A 16,742-nucleotide genomic window follows, 5' to 3' on the forward strand; every position below is an offset into this window, starting at 1 on the left:
AGTTGGAGCAGCCGCTGCAACTCTGATGTGTCGTGTGACCGACACGGTGGGTCCCAGCTGAGCCACAGGAGGCATCTCAGTGGGGGGCTTTCTCTCTTAGGCTTCTTGCTTACGTCACTAAGCAGCTACATGGTCAGCACTTTTCTGCTCTATGATAAACATGCAGAAGAGTCAATCTAGCTAAGTGTTCGTTTGCTAATTGCAGCTATGGAGAAATTGACTTTGCTGCAGGGTTGCTTTTTGCTAAATCCTAATATGATCACTGTGTGCCCTTACTTGAGTAATAACTGTAAAATGGGAGGAAAGACAGAAGGAGCAACCCTGAAGAGGTGAAAGGCCGCTCTCGCCCTGTGGGTGGTGCCGGGCAGAGGGCGAGGACACGAGGAACAAGACTCAAATTCCGTTTTACAGGACAGGAGCCCCTGTCGCTTTACAGCTTTTTGGCACAGTCGGGGCAATACACTTGCTCCTGATGGAAAACAAAGCGCTTGTTGGCCAGATTCATGGAGCATTTTTTGCAGTGGAAGCAGTAGTCGTGCCAGGATTGTCCTTCATAGGCCACCACACTGGAGCCTTTACCAAACCCTGTGGAGGAAACAAAAGCAAACAAAAGCGACAGCTGAGTGGACACAGGTGGCAGCCAGGCCGCCGCCTTGCCCATTCACGGAGCCGACAAGCATGCGGGCAGCGTCCGCCCGGCGCCTGGCCCCCCACTCCACCGCGCACCGTCCCCCACGCCGCCGGGACCTGAGAAGATGCCAGAGCTCAGTCGAGGGCCCCCTTGCTCTCCAGAACCCACATCCCCTGCCACCGCCATCGCCCTGTGACTGATGCGCACCGACCTCCCAGCACAACCAGTTTCTTTGATTTAGGTCACGGCCATGGCATCAAAGTGGCCACCAGGAGGCAAACTTGGGCTGTTTGTGGGGTGTGCACTTACCGGGCCTCGAGGAGCTGCTAAGCTTCGATTTTTTCTATAAAGAACCACCACCCACGAGGGACAAGTCCTCTCTCCACCCGGATGCCTGCCCCGGAGGTTGGCGCTGGGAAACAGGGTGAGAGGCAAGCGTTTCCCGTGGCACACTGGGGGCTTCCTAGCTTTAGAGACTGGGTGGCTCACTCTTGACACAGTCCTTTTCCCTGAGGATGGCAAAAGTCTTCTCAAATGTACATTTCAAGGCTCCCCGGGAGATGGGAAAATTGGAGGCGGGGGAGAGGGCCCAGGGCACGTGGACCGCGGCCGCGAGATGAGGAATGAAGTGATTAGCTCGGCTCCTGATCGCAAAAAACCTGCCCACTGGCACCTCTGAGCTAGCCTTCCACTATGGGGTGTTCTCATCCCAGCTTCTCGCTCTCCGGCCTCCCCGCCTCCCCTCCCCTCCCCTCCCCAGCCCACCCCGCTCCTCTCCCCCCACCCCTCCCCCCAGCATCCCCGCGCAGTGCCTGCCCGTGGCCGTGGGTCTCAGGCTCGTGATCTCCGGCAGCAGCGTTAGTTAGTCGGCAGTCGTCAGAAGTGTTCTGTGTTGCAAAGGCTAACCTGGCCTGGGGGAGAATCCAAACTATTTGGGGGCCTTCGGGACCACAGTGGCAGGGGGAGAGGGCATTCTTTTGGGCCTTTGTGGATGAAACCGACGACGTAGGAAAATGAGAGATGGTTACCATGCGCAAAACCTAGCCTGGCAGACTTAGCAAGGACTCTTTAGCCTACCAGTGATGGGGTTCTTGCATCCAGCACACTTCTTGGCCACAAAGTTCTTGTAGCAATCCACGCAGTAATACTGGTCCTCCACAGCGGTGAAACGCTGCCCAGCCAGCTTCTTAGAGCAGGTAACACACACAAAGCACTCGGCATGCCAGGGCTGATCCTGGTAAGTGATTCCTCCAGATGTGATGGCCTAGACCAGGGAGTGTAGCACCGGATTCAGATTCAACAACCATTTTGTTGAATGCCTACTACGTGCCAGGCACTGTGCTGGGCGCTCTGGTCTACAATATCTCATTGAATCGCCACAACGGCCATGGGAGGCAGGCGCTATTATTATCCCCCAGTTACAGATGAAGACACTGAGGTTCAGAGAATGCAGGCCCCTGTGCGAGGTTACTACATAGCAACTGGGTGGAGGAGGCCGGCCTCCAGAGCCGGTGTGCCCACGGACAGCCTGCCTTGGCCTGGGCGCGGCTTTCTACTACCACAGTCTCCTCATCTGTAAAACGAGAATAATAATTCCCACGTCGCAGGGCTGTCGTGAGGATGGAATGGGATAGTGTGTGTGCAAGTGCTCCGCAAACTGTCAAACGCCTCTAGAAGCAACGGTCAGCGCAGAACTCCCTTGACACGTACCTTGTTGCACTTCACGCAGTGCTTGGCAAACTTGGCCTCGTGGCAAGTCACGCAGTAGAAGTCCTCCCCTTTAGGGAAGAAGCTTCCCGTCCCGATGACTTGCTTGCAGTTGCTGCAGGTGAAGCAGTCTTTGTGCCAGACGGTGCCCTTGTACTCCACGTTCTGATCTCCTGCGGGGGGAAGAGACGGGGTAGCCCCACTGACAGTGCTCTGCAGGGGGCTGCATCCGCTGGCGCCGTCCTGGGCCCTCCAGAGGGGAGGAAATGCAGGCCCTGCAGTTCTTGGCCTCACGCTTCCAGTCACCTACCCGCAGGGGCTTCTCTACCGCGTCCTCCTGTGGTCATGCCAACCCAGACTCTGTCAGGGAGGGGACCCCGGCTGTAGTGATTTAGGGTCAGATGCGTGAATCCCCGCCCCCCCACCCCCATGGCCTTTGTGGACTCCGAGATTCAACGGGGGACTACGTGACCCGGAATTACACCCTAAGGAAGAAGCATGCTTCGATCACTTACTATCCCAAGTGAGAAAGCGCTACATACTTTTCACTTCCTTCTCTTGTCACAGACAGTTCTCTCCAGTGTTCTTTAGTTGCCGAGTGTGTGCGTGTGTGCGAGCATATATGTGTACACATATATACGTGTATATATATGCGTGCATATATACGCTGAACTCCAGCCGCGGCTCCCAGCAGCACCAGCCCCATCACCGCAAGCAACCCCACGCCACGTCTGCCCCCAGGGCCTCCTCCCTGGCTGCCCCGGGGCTGAGTGCGGCCGGTACCTGCCACGATCGGCTTGAAGCAGCCCTTGCACTTGGGGGAGTCCTCCCGAGTGGTGCACTTGTTGCACAGGATCTTGTTGTCCTTGGCCACGAAGGTCTCATTGGCCAAGGAGCGGAGGCACTTGGCGCAGCGGAAGCAGGTGTCGTGCCAGTAGCGGTTCTTGTAGTGCACCTCCTGGGAACCAAGCAGGGGGCCGGACGCCGTGAGCGGGGCATCCCGTCAAGACGACATGGTCCCTCACACCAGAGCCCGAGTGGAAGGGCCGGTGCCTCATCCAGGTCCACCCTCAGCCCCGCCCGCCCCCGCGGCCGCTACCTTGGAGTCGGCGCCGATGGGCTTGCGGCACTCCACGCACGTGTTGGCGCAGAACTTGTCGAAGCACTTGAGGCAGCAGTGGTGGCCGTCCTTCTGCACGTACTTCTTTCCTTGCAGGGGGTCCCTGCAGTAGTGGCAGTCGAATTTCTCAGCCATGGTGCCCACCCTGTAGCTGGAGGGACCTGCGGGGGACGAGCAGGTGGGACAAATGACCAACGGGAAGGCTGGAGCGTGGCCCGAGGGGCTCTGGGGAGGCCACCACGGGACCCAGGCGACAGGCGCTTCACTGTGACTCCTGCGACGAAAGCGCCCCGCGGTGAGTCCCTGGGGCCCCGGGAGAGAGAGTCCCGCTGGGCCATCCCAACACAGTGCTGCCTTACAGAGGACACTGGGGGAGGGGGACAGGGGTTCTGGTAGGCACGGGGCCCCAAGTGGTGGGGTGAGTGAGGGCAGGGCTGGGACGGGGCAGGCAGGAGAGGGGAGGCCGAGCCTACACAAGGACACAGCTCTCTTGGCCGAGTCTGTGGGCGGGCAGCCCAGCTGGCAGGGAGGGAGGTGCCCAGGCCCTCACTAGAGACCCAACCAGGAACCCCCGCCTACAACTTTCTCAGCGGGGAGAGCATCCTCCGGACGCCCAGCTGTCCTCCTACCTGCAAAATGCAGTTCATCGGAACAGAAACTTACTGCTGACTGTGGACCACGCTAGGCACATAAGCAATGCTTATTAATTTATTTTAAATGTCCCCTTTTAAGTCTGCCAGAGCACTTCTTAATCCCTGAAAAGATCCTAAAGAATTATTTCCAAGATAGTTTACTGACTTTTGAGGCCCAGGCGATCAGGCAAGAGAGGACTTATTGAAAAGGCACTCTTGATGCATACCGGCCAGTTTTGTGAACTATCTGTCACAGTGACGTTCGGTTTTGTGATGCGCCAAAATCAAATCCCCCTTTGTTTAAGCAACTAAGGGTCAATACAGTCAATGAACTATACGATTTAGGACATTTGCAATTTTAAAGTATAATCTGGGGGAAAATGGTTATTCCAAGAACCCCTTCCATTGCCTTCATATGAACTACTCCCTCCCCACCCCGCCCCCGGAATCACAGGGACTAAAAAGCACTCTGTTAATCCTGCCACCAAAGAGGTACCAAATGTGAGTTTCTATTAGCTCCCAACTTCTGTAAGCAGACGCTAATTTCTTCCTCTCTCCCTGAGAAAGAAACTTACACGGGTGAATAGACAGCAATTATTTAATTTGCCCAGGAAACAGGAAAACAGAGACTATTTCTCCAACTACCCACAAACGTGGTTATTGTGCAAGCGAACACCCCAGGAGTAATTTAGAGAGAAAGAACGAGGGAAAAGAAACGAGCGGTTGCCCGGTACTCACCACAGCTCTTCCACTAACTGGCCAGCCCCAGACTCCCACTTTGGGTCCCATTCCCAGTTTTTTTTTAATACAAACACATGTCCAAGTTGTTTGGATCCTGTTGCCGTAGGCAACCAAACAGCAGAGTGAGCTAAGGAAACCACACCCTGTGTCAGCACCGCCGGGGCTGGGCTAAGGCGGGGGACTCGCACTCAGACCAGCCTCCGACAAGGGCCGGTGAGCAGCACCCCAGGCCCATCGGCTTTCCAGACACCTGACCACTGAAGCCAAGCAGTGACAGTCTTGTGCGAAGACAGGTGCTTGAGACAGTCATGTCCCAGTTCAGAGATTTACTGAGACTAGAGAATGGTTCTTACTGGCACTTTTCCCCCAAAAGAAAACCGGGATGTTCCCTTACATAACTGGGTTAGAAAGGAAAAGTAGGGACATGATGAAACCAGGGTCTATCTCCTTGAACTGTTTACTTAAGGCAGCTTTTAAACTGTCTTTAGCCCCTGTGTACACCGGAAAGAGTGCCTGTCACGGGGACAGAATGTTGAAAATCACTCTCCTTAATTCATTCTTGTTGGCCTTTCACATGTCACATAAAATCCTTGTCTTATTAGCTCTTCCATATTGAAACTGTGCACTCAGCGAAGATTTACTTTCTTGTTTAGAGCTGTGTAGAGAAACCGAATAAATCTCCGGTAACAGTAAGTGCCAGGAAATTAAATTATCAGTGGGTCCTAAATGCCATTTGGCAGGAAGTCAGAATTTGTAAGATTAGACAGCACTGGCTTCCTGCGTGGCTAGAGACTATCTTCTTGGACCACATTTGAAAATCCCTCCTTCTCTCTTACCAAAGTCTCTATTTAGAGTAAGTCTGAACCCAACTCATTTTAATATCACTTTTTTTTTTTTTTTTTTTTGCAGTACGCGGGCCTCTCACTGCCGTGGCCTCTCCCGTTGCGGAACACAGGCTCCGGAAGCGCAGGCTCAGCAGCCATGGCTCACGAGCCCAGCCACTCCATGGCAGGTGGGATCTTCCCGGACCGGGGCACGAACCCGTGTCCCCTGCATCGGCAGGCGGACCCCCAACCACTGCGCCACCAGGGAAGCCCCAATATCACTCTCTTTTGATGTCATTCAAAGAAGAAATGGATTCTAAATATTTCTGTACTAGAGTACCATACAGAGACCCACCTAAGGGATGGTTCTGTCTCATGGTATTTCTGAATCCTAGCTTTATGGTAAAAATACAGGTACTTATGTCATACAAAAAAACAAACTACCAGAAGACACAGTGAATTCCATTTAGAGCTTTTGGAGAGAAGGAAAACCACTATGGTTTCATACTACCAGAGAGATCTTACCTGCCAAGCCTTTCCCGCCTTAAAACCACATACTTTCAAACTATTATTTTACCAATGCCAAGTTCTTCATTGGTTATTTTCATCGTTCTAGAACACGACTCGCCCAAGAGTTTCTAGGCATCCACACGATGAACTAATCCATGGCTCAGCAATGAACATGGCAGAACCAGAGAGTGTTGAAAATGGAGTCACTGAATCTGTTCACCACTTTATCACACCTACAGTGCAGGGTCGTAAAACCAAGCAGAAGGGAAGTTCAGTGAATACCACTAAGGAAAGTGCCACCACTTGGTGTTTTTGAGTCCTAGCTGTAGGCATTATTACTTTTTCTTTCTTCAGTATGAAAAGCCCAGGGTCATCTCATATTCCCCGCCAATGTATACTTAAACCCAGAGAGTGTGTATCCAGATGAGTGACAGATTTCAAAGGGCACACCCTTTAGAACAGCTTTCCACAGCTGCCTCGAGCCTCTTTCATGTGTGTGCGAACACTTATTTGTCAAGATAAAATAGGCACTTCTAGGAATGCAGGCTTTATTGCCTAAGAAGTAAACAGGCTGGAAATACTTAAAGCATGTTAACAATGTCGATGTCAAATTCATGAACTTTAGTACCTTTTTGCAATAAATCCAGTAAGTGGAACTTTGGGCAATGGGAATGAGCTTACCTTGTGGTTTTCTAACCTTACGATTATTTGGTCCAAAACTATTTCAAAACTTCACACAGTGTACTTAGGAAGAAGTTGGAGTAATACATTCCTGCTGATGAGACAGTTACCACATCAGACGTCTGCATAAAATATGGACAATGCGCAGAAGAGCAAAATGTTTCATTACTACTTATCCTCTAAGAGATGAACAACTCTAAGAAAACGGCTTGTAAATGACAACGCTGACAGGTTCCTAAAAGACAGCAAATACCCTGATTTGTAGGCTGCACCAAATGAGCCACAGTTAAGCTGACTTCATGAGGAGACACAAGCTCTACGCTTTCCTTTCTTTCCCCTTGTTAGAAATAAAAGAATAGAGAAAAAAAAATGAAGGTGGCATTTTTACCTCCTCTTTGGGGCTCTCTTTAATCTTAGTGAATGGCATAGACTTAGGTGAGGTGTATCTCTTAGGGAATAATTTTTTACCCCCTTAGCAATTTCTAAGTACATGAAATACAAAACCTTTTAACCTTCCAAAACTTCCAGATCTGTTTGCCTTGACCTATTGCTGTTATCTGGGAAAGGGCGTCATCAATCGTGAGATGAAACACTGGATACATACCAGTAGGACACTACTTCCCTTCCTGCCTTTGTCCAGGACATGTTTGCCCCAGGGAAGCTCTGTGATTCATCTTTTTTTTTTCTTTTTTTTGCGGTACGCGGGCCTCTCACTGTTGTGGCCTCTCCCGTTGCAGAGCACAGGCTCCAGACGCGCAGGCTCAGCGGCCATGGCTCACGGGCCCAGCCGCTCCGCGGCATGTGGGATCTTCCCGGACCGGGGCATGAACCCGCGTCCCCTGCATCGGCAGGCGGACTCTCAACCACTGTGCCACCAGGGAAGCCCCTAACTAATCATTTTATAACAAAGATTTCTGTTTTAGAAAATCAGGGGGCAGCGCTTGTGACCCTAAGGTGCTGATGTCTAACTGACAGTCCTTTATAAGACTTAGCCGGTTGGAATGCAGATGGAAATGTGTCAAATTTTAGGGATTTATTCCAAGATGGTAGCCTGATTTTCTTGCTATGCCTGCTTCAAAAGACACATCATTCTTCACTTAATAAACAAGCTTCCTCTTTCAGAAAATTCCTGAAGTACATCCAACATTCTAAGAGGGGCCTATATAAACCTCAGTATCTCAATAAAAAGTTTTGGCTTCCGATTTAATCATGTACACATACAAGAAATATAACACTGCAACATCTGTTTTTTTTTTTTTTTTTACTATAAACCTCATTAGAGAAGATCTAATTTGTATTTAATAATCTTGTTTCTGCTTTATATGTATTCTCTCATGGATTTCTTGCTAATCTTCATTTTTCCCCTCTTGCCCAAGTGGCTCAAAATAAGAATATTTAGGGAAGAAGTGAGTATTATTAGATAGCATTTTTCTAACTATGTGCTTTCCCTAAGTGGTATAATGTACAGTATAAACAATGAACAGCAACTCAGAAATGGGAAAAAAATGCAGGTTATTTCTGGCCTGTTAATGGCTAAGTGCAACATACCAGGACGTTAGTCACTCCACGTATGAGAACATTCAACACACGGAACGAAGCCTTTGCTGATGAAAGGGAGGCTTGCACAGCAGTCACGCCTGCGCACCTGGAGGCGCCACCCCACGCGGGGGATAAACACCTGCACAGCTGCGACAGGGAGGGGCTCACGAGTCACCGAAAAGTGGGCTTTCAGAGAATTTCACAGAAAATTGGAAAGTGGTTTTTCCCTTACAAACAGACCAGGTAACAGTTCCAATGTTATTAGCAACTTCGCTGGTATGCTGCATTTAAGAAAAACCCCACCAACTCTCCTTTGGCTTGCTGGTCACAGGTAACCCGGTTTAGATGGCACCCGGGATCAGGAGGGCTGCATAGAGATGATCAAACGAAACATTACGTGGCCCTGAACTTACCCTAGGCAGATCCTATCCCAGAGCCACTCTGTCCTGACACAGGGCTTTTCTGAACATCACACACGATACGTGCAGCACGTTGTGCCTCTCGCACCGTAGAGAAAGGGCTTCTGACCTGGTAGCCAACACACGTGTTTTCAGCTTTTCTAGTTGTGGCAAAGTGGCAGGCGGTCGTTTGGTGGTCATTAAAAGTACAAAACGTTCAGCTTCACCCTCGACCAAGGCCTCTGACTACCACTTTCCAGTTATTTCAGGAAAAGCCAGTCCACCGGGCCTGCTCCCCTCGCCCACCCGTCCCCGTCACATCCCTGCCTGGAGAGGATGCTGGGCGACTTCACTGCCCTCCCACCCACCCCGTCCTCAACCTGAAAGGCCAAAGGGTAAAGGAATGAAACCTGCACAACTTTGCAGATGGTAAGCGTTCAATAACAAAAGGATCAATTCTTGTCCTTGAGACGTCCTCTCAAGTATGTGGATGGTCCCTGAAAATGGATTCTCATCCATCCAATTATCCGAGCCTCTATTTTGTCCACACAGAGTCCATTTCAAGGTACTGTGGGGCTTCTTTCTGTGAGCACTTCTTTTTCAACTGCTTTCACGGACCTATGAACCTAATGTAACACAAGATGATAGTTCCTGATTTTAAAAATCATCTAGAAGGTGTCAGTAATTTGTCTAGTCACAGTTATAGCCTCCAGATTTACTATAAGAATAATGTCCGGATTTGGTGCACTTTAAAAACCAAGGTTGGGTGTGTTATACATATGTCACCTTTGAGATATATTTCCCTATTTTGTCATTTAATTAGTAAATAAAACGGGGAGTTAACGTGAGTTCAAGGTCCATTGGAACAACTGCTACAGCTGACTGTTGTCTACACCCAGAGAATATGTACGTTGGCCGATTACCACAATCTCAGGCGTGTGGTGCCATGTTTGTAAAATTGCTCCTGGGGGGCGGGGAGAAAAACAGACAGCTCTTGAACGCTTGGGAACAGGGCAGACATTGCACACTGATTCATTAAAGCAGTGCATTCCATCACAGCATATTCGTTTTAAAACAACGAAAGAGAAATTTCTCAAAGTATTTCCACTGTTTAAGTATTGACAGGCAAAAATATATATATATATTGACAAGCAGTTACAAGCTTTCAAAATCAATTTTTCCAAAAGACTGCCGCTGATAATTATAATACTTTGCCCCTTAATCTGAAAGCTGGGAGATGGGACAAAGTGCCTGGTTGCTAAGAACGGAGACTGTTACTTAGGCAGAGGGCAACAGAGCCCCAGTGACATTCCTGGCTTCGCAGGAGAGAGTGGCAGCAGACTAACTCCAGAGAACCAGGTTTTCTGCCGAAACTGGCGGTCCTTCAGTCCCTATCCCGGGGGAGTCTTGCCCATGGCCCAAGGGCTTCCTCAGTGTCAGGAAGACTCTCACGGTAATGACGGTCTAGAAGTTCCGAACCTTTGCCCCTTTTTCTGATCAGAACAATTAATAACCTATGTGTCATATCAAAAGCATCATAGCAATTTATTCAGGAAGAAAAAAACATGGCTCAGAAAAGGAGAAGATGTGGTTAAGTCAGTATGGACTTTCTTAGTTACAAATCTTCCTCCTTCCAGCTCCATATTCGATTGACCTTTTCTAAACACTTTAAATTCGATTTATAGCACTGTCAAGATGAAGACTTGTATCTTATAAATAACAAAAAAATTCCTAAAACAACAAAGAAAACCTCCTTCCTCACACAATCTCTTTCAGCTTCATAAGATATCCTAGAAAATGTACAATACAGTAGTATGTTTATACATTAAAAAAAATAAGGCACTCAAACTGCTGATTTTACTTGAATAAGAATAATCTTTTGTCTTGGAAACAGCATTCGAAGAAGGCAAGGACAGAACAGAGACGAGCTATGATTTACTATTTAGACAAATCATAAGATTCAGTGCCCAAATAAAACTGTGCTTCCTAGAAGGTAAAGAATATGAAGCTTTTACCTGAGTGTCTATGGGAAGCCATGGCTTAGACACCAAGTTCAGGAGCGGCACCTAGACCAGTCTTCCCTCAAGCCCAGCTGATAAGGCTGTGGCTCAGTTGTGAACATACATTTAAGGGGAAGCGGCTAACACAAAAATAACCAAGAGCAGATGGCCCACCCCTCCCCAGAGATCACAACCTTAATCCCACTAGAAAATTCTTAACCATTTTAGGTGATCCAAGGGAGAAGAATAGGACCCAGTAAAAATACCAAACACTACATATAAATACCTGTGGGGCTACTCAGCATCCAAATTAGCTCCAGAGCCAGAGAGGCCACATAGAAAGTGATCCCTGTACCGGAATAAAATTTGGACTCGGCCCTGGCATACCTTAACGCTGAGCCACCCTCATTAATCCACTTTATATGCCTAAAGAGCTTGCATTTGGTCCTTTGAAGAATTCATTTTTGTGCTGTTAATGATAAAAGTAACTATAAGAGACAGACTTATGCTACCAGTGTAATTAAAAGGGATTAGACAGTATGAATATACAGATCAAGGGCATTATCTCTGTCCTGCTTGCTCTGCACCAGAGATCAGGAGAATACTGAAGACAGCAATCCTAGCCTCGTATCTCCTTAGTGTCAGAGCAGGGCAGGAGGGAGAGACATACACGCCCGCTATGTACACCAAGGAAGAGACATCGTCCCACAAACGGAATCTCTCGCTTTCCACTGTCAGCAACAATGAATGTAAAAATATGGACAAAAACATGGCGCCCTAACACGTTGTAACGGCTCAACAGGTCATCCACTGGCCAGAAGCTGGTCATCAGGATGGAGCTCTAGGAGGGGCCTGTGAGTCCCTCCCCAACCCGCATCCGGATCCTTCTCTCGCCTCATCCCTGACCCCCTCGCCCTCATGCCTTGCTGGCCCCTGCGCTCTCCAGATACGCCCCAGCTCAGGGTCCCGGCGGCCACATCCCCTCAACACGGAGCCTCTCCCGGCTGCTCCTCTGCTTCCTTCGAGGCTTTGCTCCAAGTCACTGTTTCACTGCTGTCCTCTTTAACCCTGTTTAACATCGCACACATGCTCCCCACCCCCGCTCTCCCTACCTCTTCCCCAATTTGTTCCCCGAGAAAACTCTAGGTTGAAAAAATGAATTAAAAGATGTGGAAAGTGTTAATCAAGTCACATATGAAACAGAAACGTAGTCCCACCTGGAACCCAAAAGTGGCTTCAGCCATTGAACTTCAAGGAAAGGGGACGACCTGCGCTCTGGGTCAGGCCATGTCTCGTCTAGCGCTTGTCACTGGTTTCACCCTCTTCATGCATCTTCTCCCCAGGCTGAGGGCCGGGGTCATGCTTTACTTGGCTTCCTGCTCTCAGAACCAGCAGGTAAGTGATACACGCTTCACGATGAATGAGTCAATGAGCTTCCCGGCTCTTATGCTCTTCAAACGTTTAATGAAAAGTTATTCTAAATATATTTTGTTCCCTTAAATGTAAAAATGACTAAAAACACAGCAATATTGTTATATACGGGTTATATGAAACATACTCAGGAAAAACAGCTGAACTGTCTTGGATTATTACAGTATGGTATGCATTCAACTTAAAATAAAATAAGTTATTCTAAAAGATAGCTAAAACTGTAACTCCTAGTTAGCTGGAAAATGATATAACGGTGAAACCCCGGACGTTACAGGCAGATTTATTACATGTCAAGAAAATAAAGATTAAAAAAAAAGGAAAGAAAGCCTGGGAAAAGAAGGGAAGGGACACTGCGCTCCCACCACGCCTCCGCCTCCGCAGCCTTTCTTATCTCGGCTGATTGCGTTCTGGCAGGGAGACTGGCCAGTCTGAACGATGCCACGCCCCTAAAACAAACTCAAACTTTTCACCCAGAGGAAACGCTCTTAGTTTATTAGAGGATTAACCTTTACGAACCCTAAATTTTCGGTTTTAGTGAGGTATATTTGTAGGTAGACCTGAGGGTTTGTTTTTTTTCTTTTGCGGTACGCGGGCCTCTCACTGCTGTGGCCTCTCCCTCTTCCATTGCGGAGCACAGGCTCTGTACGCGCGCTCATCGGCCATGGCTCACGGGCCCAGCCGCTCCGCGGCAGGTGGGATCTTCCCGGACCGGGGCACGAACCCGCGTCCCCTGCATCGGCAGGCGGACTCTCAACCACTGCGCCACCAGGGAAGCCCGAGCTGAGGTATCTTTAAACGCCCCTCTCGCCGTGCCACGAACAATAAGCTCAGCGCGTCCAAGGCTCTCCTCCAGGAAGTGAAAGGTGACAACAGCGTACGGATAGACCGAGAGCCATACAAAATGAGCAAATACACCTAAATCTCTTTTGCCCGAAACACGAGAAAAAACACAAAAACAAGAGAACTGCTTTCTGAGTATTCATTAATTAGTCAACTCCGAGCAGCCGGTGTGGGCTGGGAGCTCGGACGACGACAACAGCATTTACTCTGCAGTTTGCGCCAAGCAGGTGAAGTCCGCCTTCCAAAGAACTGCATGAGGTGTGACCAACACCTGCTCTGACATCTGTCCCCACTGCCCATGTCCTCAAGTCACAAAGCTGTAACTTTCACAAAACCAAAACGGAGAAGGCCCTCTGTCAGCTGAAAATCGATTTCTCAGTAAGAAGAGTGGGGGGCTCAGTGGTTCAGAAACTGTGACGGTCACTCAGCAGACACCCGAACGGGCACTGCTTTCATCAGCGTCTGAGCCACCTTCATTTCACATCACCAGCAGGACGTGTACCAGCATCCCTAATAATCACTGTACTGTTTACAAAGCACCTTCCTATGCTGTTGGTGGAGCAGGCTGGTGTTTCATGAACAAATCGCTTTAGCGTGTGAAGGCCACACTTTGGGCCTTCCGGCCTCCCCTGCTCTCGCGAACATCAGGATGGCTCGTCAGTGCGTGCTGGGCATCACAGCTCCTCGGCCCCCTGTCGCGTGGGGACCCCTGAGGCTCCGCTTGCCTCAGTGTATCTACACACTCTGGTCCCCCAAGCACGCTGCACTTCCATTTAACCTGCCTTCGGCTCCACCTGTGGAGAGTGCCGCCCCACGCATTCGCTGATTTTATAAGAGCACTTGCTGAACACACATCCTACTGTGCAGTGCAAGATATTTTGCTGGTCACAAAGAATAAGAGACAGTCCTTCCTTTGCAGTGTACCAAGATCAACCTACAGATGACTAGCATGCAAGGCACAGCACGGTGAGTGCGACAAGACACATGGGAGGTGGTGTCGAGATTTATCACAGGCAGAGATCACATCGGGTTTGGGGGACCGGACAAGACTAGATGGCTGGGATGGTGTGTGCCCTGGTCCCTGAAGAACGGGGGATACTGCAGCACACAGAGAAGGGCAGGGACCATTCCAAGAAAGGGTAGAGCGCGAGCAAAGGTACGAGCAGAGCAGGGCCCGCTCCAGAGGCAGGACGCAATCCCCTGCGAGCGGGAGCACAGGATGAGAGCGCGGTGGCACACACAGACACGCGCAAGGGGAGGGCACAGCCTGGCAAGGAATGGCACGGGCAACAGCCTGAATGAGGGCACTCAGGGCAGCGGGCACCGAGAGGAGAGCTGGAAGGGACACTGTGGGGCAGGACCAAGAGGACGGCTTAGGTATGTCAGCGGGGGAGGAGCCGTGACCCCTCTGAGGTCGTGATTCTGGGTGATGGGGAAGCGACGGGGGACGTGGGAGGCGGAGCCGCTGTGGGGAAAAACGGCACTTTATTTTGGGCTCTATGAGGAGGTTCTTCTGAGATGTCAACAACTAAGCCCCTTTAATAGGGTCCAAGTTGTCAGGCCAAGAGAGAAACAGGGATGAGGGTGAGGTTCCAGTGGAATCATGTTTGTGGGGATTCTTGCCCTGCAATCGAAGCTCAGAATCTCTACCTCACAAATACCAGTGGGAGGATCAAACTTCCGAAGCTCAAAGGGGTGCAACCTAAGAGTCAAACATGACAAATTCAGTGACCTAGTTGGCCCACATCTTGGGAGTTCCTCACTCACGGCTTGGCTTGTGCTCACCCTTCTCCCCTGACTGTAGTTTTCTTCTCCTGAAGAAATCTGAAAACTTACTCAGGTTCACTTACTGGCTGTGAGTCGCCGCCAGAGGCAAGAGAATGACAACAAGCTGGAATGGAGTGTTTGTGGATGTATCAGTGGTTTCATCTTAATTTCTCTCTTCCGCCCTTCTTCTCCTCCCCATGTGTACCACTAATGCATTAACACACGGCACGTTTTTTCTCGATATAACTTTGCCAGACTCCCCAGTCCCTCCACCAACAATCTTCCCGAGTGACTCCAACTGCGCGATTAAGGCACCTAGTCATGCACCGAGACGCGATGTGATTCAATGTTGAGCTCTCCAGAGTATTTCTGGCAAGAAAAAGCCCAGGACGGCTTCTGCCATCTCATGTTCCTGTCAACCTTCAGGGTGGGAAAGAGTACTTTTTCTTACCGAGTAGCCAAATTTTGCATAGTCACTGCTTAAGTGTCACAACCAGTCAAAGAATAAAACGAGGGGACCCCCCAGAACCACACGAGGGGCAATTATATCAGGTAAGGCCCGAATAAAAGCAAACCTGGAATTCTTCCTCCCCAAAGGGCCTCTGAATCTCGGAGCGAAGGAAAGGGTGGCTATGAAAGGGGAAGACCTGTTACAAATGAGATAAAATACATGAAACAGAACACCCTGGAAATGGCCAAGCACCTTGGAAGTGCTAATTCACTCCAGTGAAGGCCTGTTCATTTCACAATTCACGAGGGCTTAGAAAATCTCCGTGTAAGACTCAGAGATTAAGCATTTAAACACGTGCCATGGCCTCTGCCATTTGATTTTTGAAAATGTCATTCCATGATTAGTAACAGTTTTAAATGTCTCCTGTCCCCAAAGCCTGCCCCTTCCTATACTGCTCCTAGACTCTTGCCAAGATGTAGGAACTGTACCAACCACATCCCAGAGATATTTCTGTGGGCTTCTAACCAGAAATCACCACCAGGACAACATGAACAAATGACTTTCAAAGTTAGCCACTATGATGATCTCAGATTTAAAAATATATATTTGAAGTGGCACTTAAAAGAGGAAATAAAGAGAAAGTGATAAAAGAAACGAAACAGAAATCAGAAAGAGTTTTAAAAGGCAATACAAATACAGAATTTCAGATCAGAGGAAAACGAATATTTCATGAAACGGAGAAGCTTGTAGGGATAAATCTTTGTCATATTTTAGGTGTTAAAATTCTCTTCCAGTCTATTTCTACCACCACCACCCACTTGTGATATATCTGTTTTATTTCCATGTTGCCATGTGCCATGACTCAAAACACCCTTTCAATCATGCTAACTCCTGGCATTCACCAAGCCCACCTGTTATGGACATTTCAAGCCTCTGATAGATGCTTGAGAGCTGAACATTCCATGACCCTAGTCTATAATTTAGCCAGCTGATTAGTATCCATAACAGGACAGAACAGCAAATCAAATAAGCTTCCATCTCCTTACTCTTAATTCTGCTACCTGGGACCGACTGCCTTGACCAGACGTGTGATCATAATAACTCACGAGCCCTGCTTTGGGGTGTGAGATCTCAACTAGTAACATACAACCTGTGCTCATGTACCAAAGGACTGGAATTACTACATCCCCTCATTATGCATTGGTGCCTTCAACTCCGAAACAGGGGAAAGCCCCAGAATTCAGGGTAGAGGTTGGAAACACGAGTGGTTCTGCGGGGTTGGTCACGGGGCACAGAAGTGGGTGTGGGAGCACAGGGGGAGGAAGGGCGTCAAGCTGTGATCTGGGCGTCACTCAGGAAGTCTAGATTTTGTCAGGCAACAGGGTTGACTGTTTGATAGCAGGGCCAATCGCTTTCCTGGAGGAAGGAAAGCCTCACTTGGTCCCCATCTGCCAAGTTTCCCCGAGGGCC

At 49.3% G+C, this 16,742-nt stretch overlaps 1 protein-coding gene across 3 annotated transcripts; it reads right to left on the reverse strand.

Moving 5' to 3' along the window:
- Nucleotides 1-430: 430 nt before the first annotated feature.
- On the reverse strand, nucleotides 431-10,820 carry FHL1 (four and a half LIM domains 1; the record flags this gene model as incomplete). 3 transcript variants are annotated; one of them, XM_079728618.1, is made up of 7 exons in its annotated part: nucleotides 502-585; nucleotides 941-1,140; nucleotides 1,709-1,895; nucleotides 2,342-2,511; nucleotides 3,122-3,296; nucleotides 3,438-3,619; nucleotides 10,799-10,820. In XM_079728618.1, the coding sequence occupies 7 exons, from the start codon at nucleotides 10,818-10,820 to the stop codon at nucleotides 502-504; spliced, it is 1,020 nt and encodes a 339-aa protein (XP_079584744.1). The 3 variants fall into 3 exon arrangements, with proteins under 3 accessions (XP_079584745.1, XP_079584744.1, XP_079584746.1); XM_079728619.1 differs by lacking the exon at nucleotides 941-1,140 and having other exon boundaries at nucleotides 431-585; XM_079728620.1 differs by lacking the exons at nucleotides 941-1,140; nucleotides 1,709-1,895.
- Between the last annotated feature and the right edge of the window lie 5,922 nt (nucleotides 10,821-16,742).

Source organism: Hyperoodon ampullatus (assembly GCF_949752795.1).
Source record: "Hyperoodon ampullatus genome assembly, contig: scaffold_355, whole genome shotgun sequence".
Classification (NCBI taxonomy): Eukaryota; Metazoa; Chordata; class Mammalia; order Artiodactyla; family Ziphiidae; genus Hyperoodon; species Hyperoodon ampullatus.